The following is a 20,175-nucleotide window of genomic DNA, read 5'->3' as shown; positions in this document are numbered from 1 at the left end:
AAGCCAACCAACCAGGAACAGGATAGAGTGGTGGTGGATCAGCATTGCAGATTGCATACACAAGCTAGAGACTTGCTACTTGTTGAAGCTGTCAGGAGGACAATCATTTACCTTATAAGTGTAACATTGCAACCACTGCATTTTCCTGTCCGCTGATTCAGAATTACAGAGAACTCTACTTCATCCCCAGCTTGGAGTTCAACACCATCTTGGACCTCCTTCACGTGGAAGAAAAGTTTCTTACTGTCACCAACTTCGTAGTTAATGAAACCAAACTGGAAAATGAAAATACATTATTCAGAGCACATTCACAGAGGTGTATGCATTAAACTAAAGGCCTTCAGCATCTGTTCATTTAAAACATTTTCAGAATGATGGCCTTAAGTGATATAAGGCTCCACTACTGTAGGATTCACTGTCTTTTTATTGGTAACAGGCAGGAGGTGAAGTAATCTGTCAAACGTTTTCAAATATGTGCCTTTCCCTCCTTTCCAGTATACGGTGTAAGCTTTCAAACGTTGTATTATATTATCTTATAGGACAACTAATACCGTATCATGGCTTCTTTCAAAGATCTGCCTTCTCTTATTTAATGAGACAATTAAAGCGGAATCTCATACTTGTTTCTTCTCTCCATTACAGAGGTCTAATGCACTAGGACAGCAATTTAGCTTGTGAAACCAACCCTAGCCACTTGCTTAAAATATTTAAGTTTTTAACTCATGTTTTCCTATCTTTTTTTTCTTACCATTTTACCTTCTATCTTTATGCAGCCTTTAAAGAACCAACTTCTTAAAGTTGCAAATTAACGCCTTTACCCAGTCTCACTTAAAGGGGACCCGTCACCCAAAAAAATTATTCAAAATCCTATTTTAAATCCTATTTTATCACATTAGTAAAGCAAAATTAACTTTAATTACACTTTATAAATTATTTAAATCTTGTTTTGTTCGGTGTAGGAACTCAATTATAGCAAGCAGGCAGGAGCCATTTTGTGGACACTTATTAAGGCAAGCCTTGCATCATCTGAGAATCTTGTTTGTGCACCAGAATGGGGGACCCGATGTCCATCCCCATGCCCTGGTTACACAATTAAATGGTTAAGAGAACAGGCGAATGTGGGGAGTGCAATGACATCTAGGAAGTGCTAAATATAAAGTGAAAGTAATTGCTTGTCCCACCTCTATTCCTAAGGCATAGAGGAGGGGCAGACAATATTTGATAGTGGAGAACTTTAAAATAAGCTTACAACAGTTATGAAGGCTTCAATAAAAAAAAATTGGATTTCATGCTTAATTTGAAATGGATTTATTTTATACAGCTTTTTTGTGTCTTGGTGAAGGTCCACTTTTAAATGGTAATATAATAATTTGTAAAATATCAGTCTAAAGAAGAGAAAAAGAAAATTTTTGTGCAGTTCTGCACATAGGCATTCTTTGACTTGTGGACCACGACAAAGCTAATGGCTCCTATCTATAATTTCTGTGTGATCCGGACAAGGAGCCAATAATGTATTGCAAATATGAAATGTGCAGAACTGTTTTAAAAATGGTAGTGGTTAGGTATTTAAGAAATGGCTTCAGACACCCGAGCATGTTACCAGGCCTGTGCAGGCAGCCTGAATGCTGGTTGACCATAAAGCAACCTTAAAAAAAAAAAAAAAAAAAAAAAACAACTCACCTGATCTTTCACACACTCCACGGTACCTCTGCGGAGGGGCTCAATATTACAGGCCATAGTCTGGCCATTTTGGCTCAAAACACAGAGCTGAAATTTCACAGTTTCTCCCTTCAGTAGACAATCAGCTTTGTTCTCCATTCCTACAATGCCAAAGGGGATCAAGTGTCCTTTCATGTTTTCTAGAACACAAAATAAAAGAATGTTATTTAAAACCCATTATATTCAAGAAAATGAAGTTTAAAAGTGCCCTTTATAAACGTGCAAAGTGATTTATCGGTATCAGACAAAAGACTTTCTATGGGCTTTTACAGAAAAAGTGTATTATTGCAGGAATAATCTTAAACTTCCTGTGGTAACACATAACATATGGAAATACAGATAAATGGAGGGCACACCTTATTCGAAATATACAAAAGAAAACAATGCAGTGGGAGGTGCAAAATAACCTTTAGGTCACCCCTACAGAGCAACAAAATATAGTACATACAAGAAATCAGGTCTGCACACTCACACACAAACCTTTAGACTCAGGTGGTAAGATTGAAATATGTTTTACTAGTTAAAAAGAACAAGCAAACAAAAAGCATAATGTTAACAAAAATAAAAAACATTTCACATGATGTTAATATACATACCACCCTTAAGGTACAAACAAGGCAGAAAAGAAGACTACAAGGAGCGAATACACCTGCCAAAATGAGAATAGCCCCAACGTTTCGGCAAATAGCCTTTGTCAAGGGGATTCTGATGTGTAAGGGGATTAGCAATGGAATAAATACCCTCTTCAATAATGCGTCCACTTCTATTTTCGCGCGCTCGTTCGGGTAGCGCGAACGAAAATATATGGTTTTTGATGGTCTTTGTACTGTTAGGGCGTCTTGCGGCACATAATACGCATTCATGGGGCTTTGTTCACAGACGGTGAATTGGCTGCAGAGAAAATTCATATGCACGATTTTCATTTGGGTTCCGTACTTACCAGCTGCTTTGGTATATCTATGCATATTGAGCATTCTGATGTGTAAGGGGATTAGCAATGGAATAAATACCCTCTTCAATAATGCGTCCACTTTTTTGTACCTTAAGGGTGGTATGTATATTAGCATCATGTGAAATGTTTTTTGTTTTTGTTAACATTATGCTTTTTGTTTGCTTGTTCTTTTTAACTAGTAAAACATATTTCAATCTTACCACCTGAGTCTAAAGGTTTGTGTGTGAGTGTGCAGACCTGATTTCTTGTATGTAACACATAACATATGCCATAAGCCCAAGAAAATGATGACATAAGATACTTTATAGGTAGCGTAGTGTATCTAAAGAAGAAACAACAAGAATGCAGAGAGGACTGCTTTCAGTGATAAGTGTCCCTTGAATTTACATCTACTATAACATTTAAATAATAAAAATGGGCAAAATAATTGGTGCTCCTATCCCAGGTCTTTAAATTTTCGGCATTTACTATTGCACTTGCACTTTAGAAGCACGAATAATTCTAAAATTGTTAATTTTTAATGGTCTTTTGAAATTCTGTAATGAGCACATGGTAGAAAGTTTTTATAACTAACCATGTTTTTTGCACCTGGTAGAAAGAGTTTATAACTAACCATGTTTTTTTGCATCTGTGCTGTCATCCTCTTCATCCTCTTCATCCTCTTCAATTTCCTCAGCTTGTTCAGGAATTTCTTCTGTGATTTTCTGCTTATATTCAACTAAAAATAACCCAAAAAACATACAATCAGCTTGGTACCACTTCCATGTATATCAACACCACTACTAAAATCACTTATATACAGTTGTGTTCAGAATAAGTGTTTAAAAATGTTTTATTTCCATACACACAAATGCATTGATAACACTGCACATTCAACTTAATCAAAACATTAAGAAAAATTCTTCAAGTTTGCATTATTCCTTTACAGAAGGAAGTGAAGAAAATGTAATATTATGCTGTTCAAAAAAAAAAATAGCTGTGTCTGCATTCTTCTTTACAAACATTCACTGTATAAACTGAAAAAAAAAGTGTTTCAAGATTTTGCTTTCCTTTGAAATCACTGAATATTTAGTTGAATATGCACGGTTAGCTGCACATCTGTGTTGCATGGAGTCAATAAAGTCCTGGCACCTGTTACATTCCACAATTCTTCTGCATTTCTTGGTTTTTCCTCAGAAACAGCATTTTGTAAGTCACCCCACAAGCTTTCTGTTGGATTAACCCTTTATCTGCCAAGTACATCTGTATTACCTGCTGCCAAGCATGTAGTAACTATGTGCTGCACAGTCAAGGGCTGCTTCGCGGCTTTTTCCACAGTGCAGTATAGTCTGCTGCACCCCAACCCACTAGACAACGAGCCAAGGGGGCGGCTATGTCAGTCCTGTGACGAGATTGTTGCAGGATCCGACTTTTTTGTACTTAATCGATTTTCAGTTTGATCATTTGAAGTAAAAAATTTTTTGCAATTTTGTAATCAGCAGAATGTGTACTATCCAAAAATATATGGTTTTTGATGGTCTTTGTACTGTTAGGGCGTCTTGCGGCACATAAAACGCATTCATGGGGCTTTGTTCACAGACGGTGAATTGGCTGCAGAGAAAATTCATATGCACGATTTTCATTTGGGTTCCGTACTTACCAGCTGCTTTGGTATATCTATGCATATTGAGCATTAAACTGTTGAGGTTCATAGGGTGTTTTACAATTTTAGAATATAAATGTGACAAACTGCAATATTTTTAGGCGATTGCACAGCCTACTTACCCAGTTTTTATTTTTATACTGAAAAATTCCTTGAAGGTCAGGGGAGTGGGCTAGCTTCTTCATAATGTCAATGTTGCATGTTTACTAGTGTGTTTGGGGTCGTTGTCTTGTTGAAACACCCATTTCAAGGGCATTTCCTCTACAGCATAAGATAACATGATCTCTTTAATATATTGATATACTGAAACTGATCCATGATCCCTGGTATGCGATAAATAGGCCAACATGAAACAACCCCATATCATGCTGCTTGCACTACCATGGTCTTCACAGTGTACTGTGGCTTGAATTCAGTGTTTGGAGGGGGGGGTCCTCTGACAAACCGCCTGCAGCCCCTAGACCCAAAAAGAGCAATCTTGTTTTCATCAGTCCACAAAATGTTATGCCATTTCTCTTTATACCAGTCAATATGTTCTTTGGCAAACAAACCTTCAGCATGTCTTTTTTTCTCCCAACAATCTGACTTTGCGGGGGCTTCTTTCTGATAGCTTGGCTTCACATAGGCGTCTTCTAATTTTAATCTTCCCTGAGCTAATCATTGGCGGAGTCGTTGCCATTTTGGCTATTCTTTCCATTTGAATGGTAGTTTACGGTTTCCTCCACGTCTTTCAGGTTTTGGTTGCCATTTGAAAGCATTTGAGATCATTTTAGCTGAGCAGCCTACCATTTTCTGCACTACATATTAGGGAGGCACCGAATCCACTTTTTGGGCCGAATACTGAACCGAATTTGCATATGCAAATGACTTCCTAGTTTTGTGACAAAGTCACTCGATTTCCTATCCCACACCTAATTTGCATATGCCATTTAGGATTCGGATTCGCCCGAACCCTGCTGAAAAAGGCCAAATCCCAAACCGAATCCTGGATTCTGTGCATCCCTTCTTTATGTTTTCCCCTCTCCAATCAACTTTTAATCAAAGTAAGTTGTTCTGAACAAAGTCTGAAACTCAGATTTGCCCAGAGAGAGAGAGACATGCACTATACGCAGCATGCACAACATTTGCTGCCTTCCTTCCTTAAATAAGGGCGTAATTACAGAATGAATGATCTCACTAATTTAAGTCCATACTGCTATTATTTTGAACACGCGTCAAACAATGATTCAATTACACAGAATCAGTAGCATGCATGTTACGACTGTTGGTTTTCTATAACTCTGCTATACCTAATAGTAAATTATTTAAATTATTTGCTATGTAGAAAAATTATTTCTATCAAAAACAGTGAATAAGTTAGTGATGTCGTCTGTGTATCAAGGTTGATATGTTATATCACAGACATTTCAGATAAAATGAAATATATAATATTTTAATACAGGTTATACATATAAGCTTAAAATAATGATTATTATATGGTGGGATTATCATGAAGCTAAAATGGTCATATGATGGAGATGCCAATAAATGTGACATCATTGCCATATAGTTTTAACATACTGCAATCTTTACATTCTAGTACATCAGATTAGATCTTCATCCTCACACAATATCCAATCTTCCTATCATATGCTTTTATCATAATCAAATTTGGTAATAATACCATTGTGAAAAAAGAAAATATATATATATATAAAAAAAACCAAAAAAAACCCACTTACCCTCTTCTAAAAGTTCAATCATGCCCTGGTATTCAGTTTGTGTAGGATCTACGCTCCTTAGAGGTCTGACTACTTTACCCCAATAAATTGTTGGGTCCACCTCATCATTTGATCCATTGACTAGAAAGCAGAGAGAAGGAAAAAAATATTATACTTTAATATGATCTAAAGTAAGCGGGTTATTTATCAAAATCTGAAAAGTTTTCACAATTCTCTGAAAACTACGACTAAATCCGCACGGATTACCCCCCCCCCCATTTATCAATACATTTTCCGAAAAATTTCTTGTGCAAGAAAAAAACTTGATAAAATCACGAAAAAATCTGAAAACTACGACTTTCTGATTTAATGCCCAAATACCGCAACTTTTTCTGAAACCCATCGGAAATAGGATATATTCGGGCATCTGCCATTGACTTCTATATGAAACTCAGCAGGTCTGAGTTGGAGTACTTTTTTATTCTAACACAATCTGGGTTTAATACGATGGTTTTTTTCCCATTTAAAATTACAATCAGGGCAAAAAAAAAAAATCTGTCTTTTATAAATAACCCTTTAAGAGGGTAGCATTCCATAGGTATCTGTTCTCAATCATCTGGCATATGTACCAATACTTCAAGATCTAATTAAATTGGCCTTAGACTTATGGCAGCACTTTTTTTTTTTTTTTTTTTTAACAAGGTGGATTTAAAAATTCTGCTTGACCAGGTATGCCTAAACCTGGTTTCCGCTCAATAAAAGGTTTTATGGTATTTTGGCTGTCAAAGATATACAAGTTCTAACGTTTTGTTTATTTGGTCTACTGGCTTGAATTAAATGAACAGCAACACTAAAACATGAAAGTTTTTTTTTTTTTTTTTAAAGTAAAAAATTATAATGTACTTTTGTGCTGCGCTTGTAAAATTTATACTTGTTATCTAATACATTACAGGTAACATGTATTTGCAGTTAAGTGTACAGTAGAATAAACATATCCAATATTGGAGATGCATACATTTAAAATACACCTACCTTGATGAGCCTTGGTAACTCTCTCAGCACTGACTTTGTTTCCCTTTCCTTTTGACAAACTGTACTCCACCATATCCCCCAAATCCAGTTTATCCACATCTCCTGAATACTCACTGTATCAACAAAAGAAGATGAGAAGATGTTTATTTACATCATGGCTAAATGCAATAAACTTTCTAGTTCCTGTGTGTTTAAGAGTAAAGTTTGCAGGCAGATAAAATAAAATCAGAAAATCTGTGGACATTTAAAATGGTATGTTCTGTAAATGGCTCATTTAGAAACGGATTTGATATTCACAGCCCTAAATTGCCACATTTTTTCAAATGGCCAATTTAAAGTGAAGTTAAGGGATCCTGTCTTCGGAAAACATGTTTTTTTCAGTTAACACAGTTAACAGTGCTGTTCCAGCAGACTTCTGCACTGAAATCCATTTCTCAAAAGAGCAAACAGATTTTTTTTTATATTCAATTTTGAAATCTGACATGGGGCTAGACATTTTGTCAATTTCCCAGCTGCCCCTGGTCATGTGACTTGTGCCTGCACTTTAGGAGAGAAATGCTTTCTGGCAGGCTGCTGTTTTTCCTTCTCAATGTAACTGAATGTGTCTCAGTGGGACATGGGTTTTTACTATTGAGTGTTGTTCTTAGATCAACCAGGCAGCTGTTATCTTGTGTTAGGGAGCTGTTATCTGGTTACCTTCCCATTGTTCTTTTGTTTGGCTGCTGGGGGGAAAAAGGAGGGGGTGATATCACTCCAACTTGCAGTACAGCAGTAAAGAGTGATTGAAGTTTATCAGAGCACAAGTCACATGACCTGGGGCAGCTGGGAAATTGACAAAATGTCTAGCCCCATGTTAGATTTCAAAATTGAATATAAAAAAATCTGTTTGCTCTTTTGAGAAATGGATTTCAGCGCAAAATTCTGCTGGAGCAGCACTATTAACTGATTCATTTTGAAAAAAAATGTTTTTTCCCATGACAGTATCCCTTTAGTTTGAATTAGAAATGCACAGAATAGTTCAGTTATGAATTTAAACTAAATGGAAACTCACAGAAAAATTGTTGCAAAGTGCTGAAGAATGAAAGAATTGAAATCATAGATAACCATTAGCTGGAAGCTTAACAGGGTTTTTGAAGGGTTTTTGCCTGCCTGGTCTCAGATGGAAAACAGCGTTAGACAAAATGCCCCTCTGCCTGTCACTGCTCCTTATATTTGTAAATCACAAATGCCCTACTAAACACACCGGGATTGCGGACATGCTAAAATCTTGCTTCAACGTCTGCCTGTTGTCACTCCATGTATCCATTAAATTGGGCATATATCCTTTAATATTAGTAGCACTGAGAAGGAAAGACCGTGTTCACCACACCAAGGCCTAAAGTTGCCACAAAAATATACCCAAAATCTTATTATATTTGAAATGTAATGGAGGGCTGTCCAACTAAAGCACATGGGCCAGATAGAGATAAAAATGCTCTGGAGTCCACACTTGACTAAAGGTTCCCTAGATATCACTGTACGCACTGCACTCTACCTGTAATGAAAGAAAATTTCTTTATCATGGTTTGAAGTTTCAATGAATCCAAAGTTATCTTTAAGGGTAGCCACATAGCCATAAAATCTTTTGCCATTCGAGTTGCGTCCAAGAACTTTCATGGATACAGCACTCTGCTGACCAGACCTTTTGGCTTCACAAATGCTGAATTCAACCTGCATGAAAAATAAAAACATTTTAAATCGCTGCACCACAGTGCAAGCCTGTTCAGTTTTTGAGGTTGCCTACCGTCAAGGAAATCTTCTGCCAATTTAAAAAATGAATGTAGAATTGCTCAGAGTACTTTTTTAAGCAGAACTGACCCTCAATTGGAACCATTTCAGTTTTATTATATTAGATTGCTAAAAATAACAACATTGACAAGCCAAAATGACCTGACTGGCCTTTTAAAGCAAAACTGTCCGCTCAGTCAACAGAACGTAACAGCAGGTGGCACCATTTCCTCCTTAAAAAAAAAAATAAAAATAAATATTTTTTGCACAATAAAAGAAAATCCTAAGCACCTTTACAATATACAGTCATTTAACATTTTCTATGGTTTACGTTATTTGTATTGTAGTTATTTCTGTCCCTTTCTATTCTCTGCCTTGGTGGCTCTGGCTTTTGAAACAATGTAACAGACCAAACAACTGTCTTACTGGAGGAGACTGACTTTTGCAACATTGTTTAAAAAGCAACAACCAGTAGTTAAGCAAATGCCGCTTTCAATAGCAATTACATTGACAAATAATTAAAATTTTTAATAGCATCATATTGGAAAGTTACTTGTGTTTTCTTTTATTAGGCAATTAATAATTTTTGGGCCGACACATCCTTTAACTTCACAACTGCAAATGTATGTATGTATGTATGTATGTATGTATGTATGTATGTATGTATGTATGTATGTATGTATGTATGTATGTACAGGTATGGGATCTGTTATCCAGAATGCTTGAGACCTGGGGGGATAGGGGATGTTTCTGTAACTTGGATCTTTATAACCTACTAGAAAATCTTTTAAACATTAAATAAACCCAATAGGCTGGTTTTACCCCAAATAAGGATTAATATCTTCATATGGATCAAATGCATGGGTATGGTTTTATTATTACAGAAAAGGGGACTCTTTTTAAAAATATGGATTATTTGAGAATAATGGGAGTCATTGAGAGACGGCTATTCTGTAATCCAGAGTTTTCTGGATAACCGGTTTCAGGATAACAGATCCCATACCTGTATAGGGATCTGTGGAGTTCATGGGTGCCATTTTCCAGCTCTCCAGTATTCTTCAGTAAGTGAACAGCATATTGGTGCATGTGCAGTTGAAGCAGTTTTCTGGTTCGTAGCAACTGCGCATGCACCAAAAGAGCCAGAAATTGCAGAAGGGAAGGAAGAAGTCCCGAAGAATACAGAAGAGCCGTAAAATGGCACCCATGAGCTCTGCTGCACTTACTCTGCACTATACGCGAGTAATAAATTAGGGGTACTTTCAGGGGTAATAACCGATGCAGGGGGAAGCAAGGGGGGGCACTATATAGGGTAATGGGTAGGGGTTTAGTTCTCCTTTAAAGAGCTGCAGTGCCGCACAATGCATATATATTCAAATCGAGATAATGAAGTAATGTGAATTGCAAATGTGTTTAGAAGAGGACCCTAAGCTAAATTACAATAATTAGTTGGAAAGGATTACATTTCCTTTACGAAGTAGACCTTAAATGTGTTTTAATGATGTGAAAATGCAAATCATTTATAATAGGAACTAGACATTAAGCCCGTTAAATTAACGGGCACTAGAACATATGTAGTCAAACATTTATAAAAACAGAATTGTTCTAGGTGAATTTTCGGCTGCGCTACACAAATTCACTAACATGCGAATTTACGCTCTGGTCGGCGAACGGTAACATATTTACGTTTTTCAGACTATCAGCCACAATGGTAAAACACGCCACAGCGTAAGGGTGCGAAGTTGCGCGTCTATCTACTTCGCTATCGTAAATTCGCCAGCGTAAATTCGCCACAGACGGTCTGTGCGGCACATGCACAGTAGCGCAATTCCATGGACACAGGTACTGTACGCAGAGACACTTGAACTTTATTATATAGGAGGATATATAGCTACACAAACAGCCAGCACTATAATATAAAGGCCTTAGAAGCTGTGTAGGATTGTGTGGGGGGTGTGTGGGAGGGTGTAGCTTTGTGCAACTGTGTGGGGGTGTAGGTGAAGGTGTGTGTGTAGGTGTAGGTGTGTGTGTGTGTAGGTGTTTGTGTAGATTTCCAGTAGGAAGCAGTCAGCAGGTTGAATGTGTGAGCTGCAGGAATGAAGTAGTATTGGGTAGCGCTGCTTAGTAGAGGTCTCCCAGGTGAACTGACAGCATGTAACCAAGGCAGGGCTTTTCCATGACTTAGGGCCCAGGGGAGTAATTGAGAGAGATCAGTCACACTTCTGGTTAAACTACAACATTTAGCCTTGGAGGCACAGTGCAAGTTGCAGCACAAACAGCAGTTACAACTATACACACAGCAATGTCTTTACACAATGCAACATTCAATCAAACACAGGAGGGCAGTCAAGTTATTTCTAAGACACGCCCTCCAAAAAAACAATCATAACAACAGACAAAAAAAACAATAGACGCCCCCATCTCCATTCTTACAAAGGCACCTTAAAAACAAACAAAAATTTAACAAAACATGTGGACGGATACACAGGTGAAAAAAATTTCATTTTGACTGTGGTTTCTCCCAAACAAACCTGCAGGTGTTTCAGAAGTGGGACAGGCCCCCCCAGCCATGGTGACACGGGGGCAGCCAGGATTTGGGTGTGTGCACAATTATTATATTGGGTTTATTACGCTGTACTGGAGCAAGTAAAAGCACAGAATAGTGTGTGTGTGTGTGGGGTGTGTGTGTGTGGTGTGTGTGGTGTGTGTGGTGTGTGTGGTGTGTGTGGTGTGTGTGGTGTGTGTGGTGTGTGTGGTGTGTGTGGTGTGTGTGGTGTGTGTGGTGTGTGTGGTGTGTGTGGTGTGTGTGGTGTGTGTGGTGTGTGTGGTGTGTGTGGTGTGTGTGGTGTGTGTGTGGTGTGTGTGGTGTGTGTGTGGTGTGTGTGGTGTGTGTGTGTGTGTGTGTGTGTGTGTGTGTGTGTGTGTGTGTGTGTGTACACTCGCGCGCGCCCGGTCTTCTCTCTCACCCTTCTGCTGCCGTGTGAGAGCCGGTCTTCTCTCTCACCCTTCTGCTGCTGTCTCTCACGTGCACTCTCTCCCCTCCGCCTCCTTCCCCGTGACATCACCATGGGGCGGGGCCTCTTCTTTCAAACAGCTAATTCACAGACAGACAATGGAGGAAGCTCGAGCAACCTCATCTCAGTGCGTGACTCCAGCAGCTTCTCGTTATTTCTCTTCAGGGCTTTCCCTTATTGCCGCCGACTCCTCCATCCCAGCATCAGATCGGGATTCCTGGTGCGTGGCGTGAGGGGGAGGGACTGGCAGGTGCCTGTATATTGTGCGCCAGAGACGGTCCGTTCTGCACATGCGCAGTAGCGCATTTCCACGGACACAGGGACGGACTGGACGCAGAGACACTTGGATTTTATTATATAGGATTTGTTGAAGTAAAAGAGTGCAGTGACATTTTAACTTAAGTTAGAGACAACCCTGTCCCTATTTTGCCTCAACAAAAACAGACCTCAAGTATATATATATATATTTTTTTTTTTTTTTAGAATGAACCATTTTTTTCCCCAATGTATTTTTTCTTATTACCTTATCGCCAACTTGGGGTGCACAGGATCCTTCAATATCTTTCAGATGGTATGATACAGTTAGCCTGATGCCACAGTCTTCATAAGAAATGATTCCTTCTTCACCCTCCTATTACAAAGCAGGAATAAAAGACTTAGGACATCTCAAGTGCTAGCAATGGACAATGGCCGGAAACAATTAGACAAAATATCTAAGTAGTCCCACACATCCTTTTAGCATCCCACTATTTTCCCATCCACTTAAGCCTCTAATCACAGATACGGTACACACAAAGTGTTTCTTCTAGTTTACAGAAAGTGAATAAAAATAAAATGAAACTTTGAAACTGGTTTGTGCTTTTAATTACCAGCAGCTTGTGTCAGGAACATTTTATACAGTATATACAACCATATAAAGGCACAAATTATAAACTTGTAGCTAATTAGGCCCTTGGAACATATGACTATTGTGTTGCTGATTGCTATTGGTGCTACTCAAAATAAACAACCTTGACCCACAAATATCCAGATGTAAATGCACATTTCTTGCAAAAAAAATCCCAAATGCATACGTGTACTTTGAAGTAAAAAAGTACAATTTTATTACATCATTTAAAATATCGAAACACTCCCCACGTGAAGCCTAACGCATTTCATGCTTACCTAGCACTTAGTCATAGGCAATCCCTGTTATGGCAGTTACTTTTTAATCCTTAAATACCATTTCACAAAGTCCCTCCCAAAATTCAAACCAATCACAATCTCATACATATTGTAATAACATTGTACTTTTTTTACTTCAAAGCATGCTTTTGGGATTTTTTTTGCAAGAAATGTGGCTAGACCTCTATTTGGTCACTAGAGGACTCCAGCATGCGATCTTAATGTATACTTGGGTATATATCCTTAGTGATAAAGCAGGAGTAAATGAAGCAGCACTCAAAATTCTCCTTATGCCATACAATTTAGTATTTAGCCCTACAGTGTTTTGTTAGAGATTTCATTTAAAGGGGACCCATCACCCAAAAAAAACATTCCAAATCCTATTTTATCACATTAGTCAAGCAAAATGAACTTTAATTACACTATGTAAATTATTTGAATTTTGTTTCCTTCAGTATGGGAATTCATAATTATAGCAAGCAGGAAGCAGCCATTTTGTGGACAGTTTTATTAAGGCAAGCCACCAGAATGGGGGACCTGATGTCCATTTTCTTGCCCTGGCTACACAATTAAATGGTAAAGAGTGACATCTAGGAAGTGCTGAATGGAAAGTGAAAGTAATTGTCTGCCCCGCCTCTATGCCACTGGCATAGAGGAGGGGCAGACAATATTTTATTGACAGCTGAGATTTTTAAATGAGCTTACAACAGCTATGAATGCTTTAATAAAAAAATAGAAATTGGATTTCATGTTTAATTTGAAAAGAACTTTTATTATACAGATTTGTGTGTCTGGATGACAGGTCCACTTTAAATAATTTACATCATATTTAACTCGCATTAAAGGAACAGTAATACCAAAAACAGTGTTTTAAAGTAATGACAATATACTGTTCTGTTGCCCTGCACTGGTAAAACTGGTGCGTTTGATTCAGAAACACTACAATAGTTTATATAAACAAGCTGCTGTGTAGCCATGGGCGGCACAGACATTCAAAGCTGAAAAAGGAGAAAAAGCACAGGATACACAGCATGTGTATCCTGTGCTTAAAGGGGTTGTTCACCTTTGAGAACTTTTAGTATGATGTAGAAAGTGATATTCTGAGAATTTGCTTTAATTTTTTATTATTGAAGGTTTTTGAGTTATTTAGCTTTTTATTCATAAGCTCTTCAATTTGCATTTTAAGCAATCTGGTAACTATGGCCCAAATTATCCTAGCAACCATGTATTGATTTGAATAAGAGACTGGAATATGAATAGGAGACTGAAAAGCAGTCTGAAAAGAAGGATCAGCAATAAAAAGTAGCAATAACATTTGTATCATTACAGATCATTTTTTTTTTTTTTTTTAAGAAGAGGACAGCGACGCCCATTTGAAAGCTGCAAAAAATCAGAAGAAAAAAGACCAATAACTAAAACTATAAAAAAAATAATGAAAACCAATTGAAAAGTTGCTTAGAATTCTATAACATACTAAACGTTACATTAAAGGTGAACCACCCCTTTAAATGGCTACCCCCGTGGCTACAACAAATGGCTGTCCCCATGGCTACACAGCAACTTCTTAAAGGGGTCCTGTCATCGGAAAACGTTTTTTTTTCCAAAACGCATCAGTTAATAGTGCTGCTCCAGCAGAATTCTGCACTGAAATCCATTTCTCAAAACAGCAAACAGATTTTTTTATATTCAATTTTGAAATCTGACATGGGGCTAGACATTTTGTCAATTTCCCATTTTGTCATTCTTTTAAAACGCTTTAATTTTTTGGTGTTAAGGTGGCCATACACAGAGATCCGCTCGTTTGGCGATGTCGCCAAACGAGCGGATCTCTCCCCGATATGCCCACCTTAAGGTGGGCAATATCGGGCTGATCCGATCGTGGGCCCTAGGGCCCAACGATCGGATCCTAACGCATGGGAAACGGGGGTCGGATCGCGGGACCGCATCAACGAACAGATGCGGCCGCGATCCAACAGGATTTTTCGTCCCATCCGATCGAGATCTCAGCCAGATCTCGATCGGTGAAGCCCGTCAGGGGGCCCCATACACGGGCCAATAAGCTGCCGACACGTTCTGTCGGCAGCTTTTATCGGCCCGTGTATGGCCACCTTTACTGTTCCTTTAACAATTTCATTTAGTAAATTAAGCACTGTGTGACCTATCTGAAAAAAATAGAAGGCTCAACATGGCACATTAATGTATTGTTTCATAATGTGCCTGGGACACCATATTAGACTTTCCAAGGGAGTTTATTACAATGCAACAAGGTCCCAGGTGGTGGATCTTGCCTAAAAAGAAAGCTGGAATTCTGTGAGCAAGAGGAACTTACATATTCCCTTTTAGAGAAGGAAAGCGTTTTTATATGTGGGGGTGCCAAAGGTTAGGCACCCCCAGTGATTGTATTTACCTACCCGGCACTCTGGGCCAGTGCTCCCATCAGCAGAAAACTGCACCGGCCTGGGGTTCCTGCAGCGAGCACCATGGAGAGATCTAACTGCTTCTTCTAACAGCTAAAAGGCTGCGCATGCACAGTAAAGCAACAAGACTGCGCATGCGTCTGCCCCGGGAAATTTGATAAGAGAAGAAGCAAAGAAGAGGATCACTCCTTGGTCCTGGCTGGTAGAAGCCCGGGCTGGTGCAGTTAAGTAAATACAACCACTTGGGGTGCCTAACTTTTGGCACACCCAAGTGTAAATGACTTTCCTTCTCCATTAAGCAACTATAAATAGTGGCTAAATTCTTTATAAAAAGAAAAATTTTGCGCACTAGTCTAAGATAGATTTGCCAGTTTACAGGTTAACAAATCTTAGCTGGAGGCAGTGATGGCAGCATTCCTTGAACTCTCCAGATGGAGTGTTATAAAGACCAAAAACAAAATGTTTAGAATATAACTTTTGTGCCTGAGAAACCTGCGGCACCGGTAAGGTGAGAAAAAAAAAATTCTCAAAGGTCAAAATACACTGCAAAAATTTTTTCTAGAAGTGCAATGCAGGCATATGACCAAGTAGAACAGTATGGTGGCTCAATGGTTGCACTTATGTGAAGCAAAAAAGGGAGTGTAACTTCAACACTAATCAAGGCATTATCTGCAAGGACTCTTAGGTACTTCATTTTTTTGCTGTTGGTTATGCTTTTATCTTTCTAGTCTAAAAACACATTTATTTTAAATTACGAAGTGCAGTGCAATGAGGTTGTGACTACAAAGTTTATACATACAAGGATAAAATTCTTTATTACCCATATGTGCAAAATGTCAATGTCTTGAATATACTGATATGTGTGTGTACGCAGAGGATTTCTTCTTTGTCTGTATGAATTTTGTCACACCTGCATTGCATCCCCACTTAATCTGTTAAAATGTTATAGTGGCGAGGACACCTTTCCCATAGTTTATACAGGAGTAGTAGTCATCTCTATGTTGTAACTCCTATCATTCAAGTGATGAATTTGGTGTGCAATTAAAAATAAATCATTTTGTAGTTTAAACTTTGAAAAGCAAATTGTAGGGAAAACTTAGCTCTATAGAAATATGAAAATTCTGTAGGTCTGGTTAGAGCAAGGATGACTGATGCAGTTGGCCAGCTTATATATATATTGAAGCGTATGGACAAAAGTCCAAAATACAGATATGGGTGTGCGGGGTATTTCTTGCCTTTGTCTTGATTAAACTAAAAATACTGCACACATGTTGATAAATGAGACAAGGAACCAAGACTAAGTTCAACTGGGGCACAGGCAAATGTGAATGGTTAAAGGGATTGGCAAGATTTTTATTTCAAGTTACACGGTTTACACTGCAAATGATTCACTGTACCATGCAAAATTTCATTCCTAAAACAAGTGTACATCTCAGGTCATTTTGCCTGGTCATGTGCTTTCAGAAAGAGCCAGCTTTCAGGCCGGCTATTGTTTCTCCTACTCAATGTAACTGAAGGTGTCTCAGTGGGACATGGATTTTTACTATAGAGTGTTGTTCTACCAGAGAGCGGTTATCTGGTTACCTTGCCATTGTTCTGCTGATGGGCTGTTGGAGAGGGGGGGGGGATATCACCCCTAAGTTTTCCATGAGAGTATCCCTTTCACAATCTAAATTACTGTGTAACCCTGTGGTCCAATATAGATAACAGATACATTCTAGCAAAGGCTAGGTTCACTCAAAATGCTGGATGTCCATTACTGGCCTTTGACTGGTGGTGTAGTGTCCAACTGCAAGCCTTCCCAGGTGCACCACAGAGGCTAGCATAACACACACGTACACCCAGAACACTGGTTAGTGGAGCAAGTGAATAAAATCTAGAAAAACATGCTACAAAAGTCAAACATGTCTCCATAATAGTGACAGATTCACACCATGCTCAGTAGCTTACCTTCTCCTTTTTCTACATGAAATTTCCACATTATAATTGTGGTGACAAAATAAGAAAGAAAAGTTATTTAGAAATAGAAATTTACATTTTCTAAAGTTCTTTGCTCATCAACATTTATGTAACATGAAATTTACACAGAAAGGACCTTTGACGCAAAGGTCCCAGTTATGGATCTTCCTAAAATTGGGACATGTGATCGGTTAACCTTCAAGACAGGATTTTCCAACTAGAAGAAAGAGGAGGGCAAATGCATATGTATTTTGTCCATCCCCCAGCGCATACCGGATCTGAGACCAGACTGGAAAAAAAAAAAAAAAAAAAAACAGAATAATTACCTTTTCCTTTCCCTTGTTGGGGCTGGATGATTTAGTGTTGACTGCTGTAGCTTCTTTTTCAACAATACCAATAAAGTGATGCTCTGACTGTGTATGAAACGAGACCGTCCCTTTTGGGAGTTTTTTGATCCTTATGGCATGATTTCTCTGTGCAGATAACATGTCCTGGAAAAAAAAAAAAAAAAACAGGAAGTTTTATAAAACTCAGTTTGGAAAACATTTACGAACATTCACTATGCTAATGCTAAAAGTCCATTGTTGTTAAACACTTAGGCACCTATAAAAAGAATCAGGGGGAAAAAAAAAAACACAAAATGAAAACTATGCACATCTCCATTGGCTAATGAAGTCCTAGAACGTCTAGATGAAACCTAAACCCAGCCAACATGCAAGGGGAGATCTCAACCATTAGGTTAAGTGGTCCTGCAAAATAGGTAGAGTTCTAGCAGAAACCACTACATCCAATGGAGAGATGTATTAAGTTTTGAGCAAGGTTTTTAACAACCTTGTGCAACTGATAAGGGAAAAGGATTGGACACCATCATACTCCATATTAAGAAGGGTTACTCACAGGGACAACAGTAAACTCAACTTCATCAGAAATGTGGAGCTGGTTTCCATCCAGGACTTCACTGAAGTGAAAGAACATTCTGGCATCCCGATCAACACATTTTATAAAACCAAACCCATCCCTCATTGCTGCAATGACACCCTGTGAAAGGGAAACAGCCGAATAAATATATGAACTGGCTTTGCAGATGCTCAATGTATTTCTTCAAAATGTAGTTATATGGGCATCAGGGTCATGCAAAGGCCAAAACACTACACAGGGTAACTGCAAGTGCATATTGGGATGATGATGGTTTATGAAAGGATGACATTTTATGCCTTTATAGCTATAGAAACCCTTATAAGCAAACATGTTTTATAGAAATATACATGTTTTCTGCAGCTAAAGTAAAACGTTAAATAAAAATAACCAAGGAGCATATTAACCTGTGGAATTATAGAGTAATCACAGATATGGCTTATGCTACAATATTGTAATAGGACATTAAACAGCAACACCCCTCAACGTTGCTGAGGCACCAATGGGGTCAAGACTGACGTCCATATTTAAGTCATTAATGCTTGTATTTATGTATAAATCATAATCACTAAAAAAAAAACTAAAAAAAATAAAAAAAGCTCCTACATTCTTCCCTAGGTAGTCCCTCATAGGAAGAGGACCCGAAGAATAATGGAGATCCGGAAAATGCGCCCATGAGCTTCTTTGCACTCTCTCTCTCTGCACAGATACGTGAACAAACTCTTAGCTGCAATTTTAGGGGTAACTATTTAAAAAATACCTATTGGACCTTGGACATTATTGCACACTTTTTCTGAGATGGCAGTAAAGGTATGGGCTGGTTATTGAGAATGTTCTAATGTGGTTTTATTATTAACTATAAAGGATTTTTTTCAGAGCTTCAGAGTAATTCAGAGCTGTCCAGATAAAGGGTTTACAGACAACAGATCCCATATTTGTATTATGATAATCACCACCAATTACGGGAGATTTACCCTCCTTCCTGCTTTTCTACACCATACCATTACAGGACTGATTACATCAATGAACAATAGCACCCAGCATAGAATGTTATTTTTTTTTTTTCAGGATAACCAAATCACTTGATCCTTCTGTAAGGAGGGAAAAAATGTCCAGCAGCATCAACCCTGAACTTTGTATTCAAAATATATTAAAAAATAAAATAAAATAATTCAGCAACATGTTGTGAGAAGCTTGTGAAAGGTTATCCTGTGTATTTTATTCAAGCTAAGCATTGCTTGCAAATACTAATAAGGGGTTGATTTCATGTGGACCAGTAATGATGTACAGATATAATAAAAGCTGAAATAAATTCATCGAAAGATTACTTTTTAATATGGATACAAGATGCCGTGCTCGACACAGGCAAAGTGGGGTAACATGAATTTGTAAGTTGAACATCTTTAGCATAGGTGTATGAACTTTATGGCTCAATTATACACACTTAGGGGGTTATTTATCAATTCCGAATTTATCATTTTCTGCTACAAACTCCGATCAAATCCGCTCTGGTTTTTTTACGCTTATTTATTCAATTTTCCCAAAAATTTGCTTTGGGGGGGGGGGGGAATTGATTTTCACAAATTTTTCAGACTTATTTTCATCTGATTTTCATGATTTTTCTGTAATTTTCACCCGAAAACTCGGTATTGCCCAAATCTCAGCGCACATCAAAAAATCTTTGGGTCTTCTCCCATTGACTTATATGCAACCTCTACAGGTCAGATATGCCATCCTCTGGGTTTAATAAATTCCCAAAAATTTGTGATTTTTTAAGTCAGATTTTATTTAAAAAAAAAAAAAATAAACTACCATACCCTTGGAAAAACCGTTAGACCTACACTCAACTTAGTAGCAAGAGTCTTTTTTGCTTTAAAAAAATCCAGCTCCCTCCTTT

General features: G+C 38.1%; 1 protein-coding gene across 8 annotated transcripts in view; it reads right to left on the bottom strand.

The window, feature by feature from the left end:
• Positions 1–20,175, bottom strand: part of csde1.S (cold shock domain containing E1 S homeolog) — a 58,080-nt gene that overhangs the window by 3,849 nt on the left and 34,056 nt on the right. For 4 of the 8 annotated variants that reach the window (XM_041583725.1, XM_041583727.1, XM_018249181.2 and 1 more), the window contains 10 exons: positions 18,261–18,401; positions 17,690–17,854; positions 17,355–17,366; positions 12,347–12,454; positions 8,580–8,755; positions 7,046–7,158; positions 6,035–6,154; positions 3,285–3,389; positions 1,681–1,859; positions 112–275 (listed from right to left, as the gene is read on the bottom strand). In XM_041583725.1, the coding sequence (XP_041439659.1) occupies positions 112–275; positions 1,681–1,859; positions 3,285–3,389; positions 6,035–6,154; positions 7,046–7,158; positions 8,580–8,755; positions 12,347–12,454; positions 17,355–17,366; positions 17,690–17,854; positions 18,261–18,401 (1,283 nt within the window). The remainder of the gene's footprint in view (positions 1–111; positions 276–1,680; positions 1,860–3,284; positions 3,390–6,034; positions 6,155–7,045; positions 7,159–8,579; positions 8,756–12,346; positions 12,455–17,354; positions 17,367–17,689; positions 17,855–18,260; positions 18,402–20,175) is intronic. The other 4 variants (XM_041583728.1, XM_041583729.1, XM_041583730.1 and 1 more) reach the window with 3 other exon arrangements.

This window comes from Xenopus laevis, chromosome 2S, assembly GCF_017654675.1.
Source record: "Xenopus laevis strain J_2021 chromosome 2S, Xenopus_laevis_v10.1, whole genome shotgun sequence".
Taxonomy (NCBI): domain Eukaryota; kingdom Metazoa; phylum Chordata; class Amphibia; order Anura; family Pipidae; genus Xenopus; species Xenopus laevis.
This window is presented reverse-complemented; position numbering and strand designations above follow the sequence as displayed.